This window comes from Xiphias gladius, chromosome 16 (assembly GCF_016859285.1).
Source record: "Xiphias gladius isolate SHS-SW01 ecotype Sanya breed wild chromosome 16, ASM1685928v1, whole genome shotgun sequence".
Classification (NCBI taxonomy): Eukaryota; Metazoa; Chordata; class Actinopteri; order Istiophoriformes; family Xiphiidae; genus Xiphias; species Xiphias gladius.
In genome coordinates this window covers 24,786,226-24,792,225 of record NC_053415.1, presented here as the reverse complement: position 1 = coordinate 24,792,225, position 6,000 = coordinate 24,786,226, and the positions used below count along the sequence as shown (strand labels likewise).

The window sequence follows — 6,000 nt, the reverse complement described above, 5'->3', positions numbered from 1 at the left end:
TTTCTCCCTCCACAAGTTAAAAATGTCCGCGGTGAAGAAGTCAGATAATCAGAAAATGTCAAAAATCTTAAGCACATCAATCTTATTAAATGAGCTGCTCTATGAGGCCATGGCTGTAGTAACCGCCGTAAACTGTTGCTGAAGGAAGCAAACTGCGATATTTTTAGATTTTTCATTTTGGTCAACAAATTGCACGAAAACACCAAAACCAACAATGAAATTAATTGCACTTCCAGGTATTTCTCGTGTAGTCCTCCTATAGCTTATCTGTGCAATAAACCCCAAAAAGCATTAAAAACCCATCGGTGAGCTACGCTACTGCAACGGATGACCAAAAAAACAAAAACACAAATCCCCGAAAGTGCACCAAATGTGTATTTATCCGCGGCTGAAAATAGCTCCCAACAAATGCACAGTTTACGCCTGTTTGAGTAATGTTTGCTAAAAGCTACGGCGCCCAGCTTGTTTTCAGCACGGTTACGGAACCTCGTTTGAAGATAAAGCTACATATTTCCTTCTGATCCGCATCCAGGAGCACAAAAGCGGTGGTAAGCGACCCGAAGGGCTGGTTGCCAGTCGAGGGGAGAGCAGAGGAGAAGGGGGTGTCATTTTAGCTGCGGAGTGATCCTCTTTCCGGCAATTGGCGAGCTTTGCGCTCTCGTTCAACTTCTGACCCCGGAAACACTTCGCCATATTATTGTCGCGACGGCAGAAAATGCGCTACTGCGGGTACTTTATCTGTTCCCAGATTGATGTGAAAAGAAACAGATTCTCTTTCCGCTATGCCATGTACCTAATAATGGGAGTCCGCGTAACGTGAAAATAGCATTCAACAGCCTTTAAAAGTATACGTCGGCGCCGCCTAGCTAAATACAGTTTTGGTCCTGTATTAGCCAAGAAGCTAAGTAGCAACAGGCTAAACCAACTGTCAGTCGTGAACCAGCATAAACGGTGGGGGAAGTCTTTTCTCTTTTATCCAGATTTTGACTTCAACGGGAATCATTCGACACGGTCTGACCCGTGAAGAAGCTATAGGCAGGTAGGAAGGTGCCACGACGAGGTCAGCTCATAAACCGCGTCCCGCACGGTTGCCGTTAGCAGAAACAGTCGGAACGGGAGATTTGTTTAATTAAATGTAAGTGGGGAAACTACTTTTCCATTACTACTCGTCTTATTTTACAGACTTTCATTTGCGTACGCTAACTGCTTCACCAACTGTGTCCTATGCTCCTTTGCGTAGCCTGTCTCCTGACATGTGACAGAATACAGATATACACTACGTACAGTTTGTGGACATTTTTAGGCTGTTTGAGATCTAGCCCCAGGTTTTCAGTGATGTTCAGGTCAGGGGTCTTTGAGGGCTCTTCCCAGAGCTTCCACTTGTGTCTCTTGAAGCAGTTCATGGCGGATTTTGAGATCTGCTCTGGGTCATTGTTCTGTTGTGCGAGTCAAGCATCTTTTCAGTTTCCCTTTCGTGGCTGACTTGCAGGACATCTGCATCCAGAAGTTGCTGATATTTTTAGGAATCCGTTCTTCGCTCTTGCCAGCGCAGCGGCTCCTGGGCCACTGGCTGCCACACACCCCCACAACAGAATATTTCCTCCTCCATGCTTAACAGTTGGCGAGGTGCTCCAAATGCCCCAAACACACTTTTGGGTGACTGCGTCCAGAGAGCTCAGTTTTTACTTCACGTGTCCAAGAACCACTCTGACTTCTCCAGATGTTGCTTTGCAGACTTGTGGCGAGGACGCAGATAAGGTTTCCTTCTGGGGACTCCTCCACGCAGACGCCGTTTGTGCGTCAACGCTGCACTGTGAACGGTGCACCTCGGTGCACCTCGCTCCTGTGTCAGCTAAACCTTCCTGCTTCTCCTCTGCAGTCGTATGGAGGGTTTGCGTTGCCTTTCCGCCCAGCAGACCTGCAGTTTTATCTGAAAGTTTTCTTTGTTTTTCCAGATCTTGTCTTGACTTCCACAGTTTCCCTTATCTGCCATTTCTTAATGACATTTCTGTCAATGGAAATTTCAAGGCGGAAGCTCTTTGATGTCTTTTTATAGCCTCTCCTGCTTTGTAGGCATCGATTAGCTTCATTTTCAGATCCTCAGTCAGTGGCTGAGAGGAGCCCATGGTTGTTGAGTGTTACCGCAAGCTTTGAAGAGTCAGATAATTTATCAGCTCTTGAATTGATATTAGCTGACAATCCTTAGCGGCAGTTTTTGAGCTGCATTACACCTGCCTCAGTCAAGGCCTAACAAGTTAATGTAGTCTGAGACTTCACGAACAGAACGGTGCACAGTATTGCGTATGCCACAATTACAGTTGAATTTTTTTCCCTACTTTTTAGCGAACATCTTTAATGTCTGTTTGCTGAAAATCAACAAAATATGTGATGTGCAAGAACAGTCCCAAAACTTTGATGTGCACCAGTAACATTTTCAGAGCCGATCCACACACCAAATGTGTACGTGTATTCGTGTGTATTCATGCTGTAATCAGTATTATACCATGAAAATAAAACAATATGAATGTGTGTGTGTGTGTTAGTTATTAGCCTATTTAATATAGTTTCTTGTTTTTCTCATAAGGATGTCCTTACATTAACATAAAATGTACGCACAGGCTGTAGCGCTTTCAGATGTTTAATTAGGCCTGACGTATGGAATTTTACTTAATTGCCCCTTAAAGGACGCTCAATGTTGGACAAAGCTGTTTTACAATGGATTATTTCTTTCCTGTAGAGAGTGTCTGCGGACAAACTGCGGGCAGTTTTCCTCACAGTGAAAATGCTTATTACTTCTAACACATGTCAGTAAAGTGGTGATTGTGGTGAATGAAACACAATTATTTCGTCGGTATGGATACGAAGGAGCTGTAGCAATAGATTGTCATTATCGGTAGTAGGCAGTAGTTTTATAAAAGTGTGCTTTTGGTCTCTGAGCCTTTTTAAAAAAAAAACAAAACATGTTTAACAAAGGTGACACATTCATGCTAAAACAAGACCAGATTCGCACCATCCCTTTCCTGTTCCTGGTTTGTGGTTTCTTTGCTTTTTGGATGTGATTTTCCAACAGCATGGCTAATCTTTAATTTATGTTATGCTTTTTGGGAACAGACTCTCAAATCTTAAATGCTGGAGCCTCCTTGAATGCACCACAGATTAGAGTTGGATTAAGTGACATAATTGTAAAGAGCTGAATGATTAAACTGCACTTCTTAACTCCATTCAGGTAAAACTTTGAAGAACCTTCTCCAGCGGTTTTGGGGACACGGGTCTCGTCAACATGGATGTCAGCATCGCCGTATCGCTGATTCGAGGCCAGATGGGCACCGTGGTTGAGCGTGCCGTGAATGGAGCGGTGGAGACGGTGCTGGCTGAGATGCTCAAAGTGGTGGGAGTCAAATTTGAGGAGCTGAAAGCCCAAGTGGCGCTGATGAAGAGGGACATCACGGCACTGCAGAGGGAGAAGGCCCTAAAAGAGAAGGAGAATGACAGTATTCGAGCCAAGCTGCGCTACACCGAGCTGAAGCTGAAGTACTACAGGCAGGGGGTGGAGGAGGAACTGCAGCAGAGAGCCTCTGCTTCCACTCTGGTCCGCATCCAACCGTCCACCTTCCCCCAAACACAGAGAGGTGGTGCAGGCCTTTCCCCCACTGAGACCTTGCCATCGTGCTCGACTCAGACCAGGGCAGCTGAGGGAGCACTGACCAGAAGCAATCAAGGTAACAACCACCAAAATGACGGACTTCTACTTGCCCTTGCGCTCCATTGAGTCTTACTCCTGCCTGTGTTTGAACTCCCAGAGTGCACCTCTCTACAGAGCACAAGCACGCGTGCCATCAGAGTGCGCTGTCATTCAGATGTGGGAGTTGCCAGCTCCGACTCGTCTGACCTGCTGCTGCCTGTGTCACTTTCTGTGACCACACCTGCAGATGCCCTGGACAGCAGCACAGGTACAGAGCTGAGGGGTTCAGGGGTGTGTGTGTGGGTGTGGGCGTGGGTGGCTGCATTCTTTCCAACATTTGTTCTCTCCCTACGCTTCTTTTATTTTCTTCTCCTACTGCCCCCATCAAATAAGATTTGAAAGGTGTGGTAGGATGAAGGCAGAAATACATCCGGAAACTAAATCTCAATTATTGTTTTTACACAAAAATGCTTGCATACAATATCTGTTGCAGCATATGCCCCAGAAATTCCCTACTGGTCAGGCTGCAGTCACCAGTAACGACTGGTAACTGGTCATTCATTTTTGTCTAAAGTTAGGGCTCATTGAATCACAGCTTGCGTAAATATTTATAGGTCGTTATAGGTTTATAGTGGGTTGGTATCTGTGTACATGTTGCCCAGGAGCAGCAAGAAATGAAAGCTACAGTGTGTAATTTTTTTCCTCATATTTTTGAGGTTAATTATGTTCCAGTGTCTTAATGTGGAGAGGTGCTGTCAAAGGCCTCTGTGACTCAGACTCATCGAACAGCCCGGAGGCAGAGATATATTTGATTCTAACCAATCAGAGAAGGCCAAAGGTCAGGGGCGGGAGCTCACGGCTGTCAATCAATGCATAAACACGCTTCTGGTCTCCTCTTGCATCGAGGCTTCCAGCTAGTATTAGCTGCTGAAAGACGTCACTACGGCTGACTCACAGGCCAGCGAGCTCCGTATTCCTGCATAAGCCGAGGCAGCGAACACAACGAGGATGTAGGTGGAGGGGCCGGGCGGAGCGTGACGGAGCAGAGGGAGGGCCGGAGGAGTGGGAGGAGCGGAGCGGTTTGCTTTTGAATGTCATGGCAGCGGTAGCTTGATTTCCAGAACATGCATATTGTAGCTTTAAAGGAAAGAAATGCCAAATAATTGTTTGAGGTAGTTTAAAAACATTGTCTCCATTATAAAGTTTGTCCACCGAGGGCACCGATTCGTTTAGTTTTCAACTCAAAAATGTCCTGTTTGGTACATAGTGAATAGTGATCACAATTCTTCAAATCATAAAAAACAAAAAAACAAAAAATTTAAGGAATTTTTTTTAAATATAAAAAAAAGAAGAATTGATTTCCGGCTGATATACACTGTATTTTTTAAACTCTCAGATATTGTTGCTTGAACTGGCCTTTAAAATCCTTTACTGGTCAGGCTACATTCTGAATGGAGAATAGGAAACCCTAGAGAGTCTGCTGTATATGCATTGAAAAAATATCGCTGTCGTCACATTGCGTCCCTGCGTGGGTAAAGTAGACTGAACCAATGCCTGTGTTTGTGCAGTTTTGTTCTGTCCCTCGGAGCGAGACACAGTCGAGAGCGTCAACACTGCTGTGGCCCCTCCTTCCGTCCAGGCCCTGACTCTGGATCCAGGGCAGCAGTTAGCGGCTGGCCCGCTGTCCCCAGATGGTTCCAACCAGGCTGATAGCTCCACGCTGCCCTCCACTGCTCCACAGGTGACAATACACACACATACACACACCTTACTGAAGTGGGGTGACGTGGTCCATGATTTGACCTCTTACCTCTTTTTCAAAAACAAGGATAAAGACAAAAGGCTGTGTCATTATATTACTTTATTTAAGGTAGATGAAAACAGCGGAGGAAAGAAAGGGATTAGATTAGAGAAAGTAAACTGCATTGCATAAAATTTTTACCTGATGTGTGTTTTAAGTACACAAATATCAGTAATGACAAGTACTTTTCTTGAATTAGTCTTTTATTGTCCTGAACATCACTGAACACACACAGCCAGACGGTGGAATTAAAAAATATTGCTGAGAATGCTTTTTAGGAAACACTGCAGTTCTTAAAAATACACTATGTTTAGTACTTTTGTGAGAAAACCTGTGCTATACTCTATAATATATGTTAAAGTCAACTGAATAAATTAAATTAACATACACCGAGTAGCCCCGACATTAAAGCCGGTAACTGATGTTAATGTTGTGGCTCATATAAAAATTTAAAAAAGAAAAGGAATACACAACATGGGTCTCTTAAAAGTGAGTTTAGAGATGGCATATTGTTCCC

General features: G+C 44.5%; 1 protein-coding gene across 4 annotated transcripts in view; it reads left to right on the top strand.

The window, feature by feature from the left end:
• Positions 1-649: 649 nt before the first annotated feature.
• The window catches only part of si:ch211-67e16.4 (negative elongation factor A), a 9,918-nt gene continuing 4,567 nt past the window's right edge, over positions 650-6,000 (top strand). For 2 of the 4 annotated variants that reach the window (XM_040148612.1, XM_040148615.1), the window contains exons 1-4: positions 665-1,135; positions 3,227-3,719; positions 3,801-3,950; positions 5,251-5,423. In XM_040148612.1, coding sequence (XP_040004546.1) covers positions 3,281-3,719; positions 3,801-3,950; positions 5,251-5,423 — 762 coding nt within the window. In that variant the 5' untranslated portion in view covers positions 665-1,135; positions 3,227-3,280. Of the gene's footprint in view, positions 1,136-3,226; positions 3,720-3,800; positions 3,951-5,250; positions 5,424-6,000 lie in introns of all 4 variants that reach the window. The other 2 variants (XM_040148614.1, XM_040148613.1) reach the window with 2 other exon arrangements.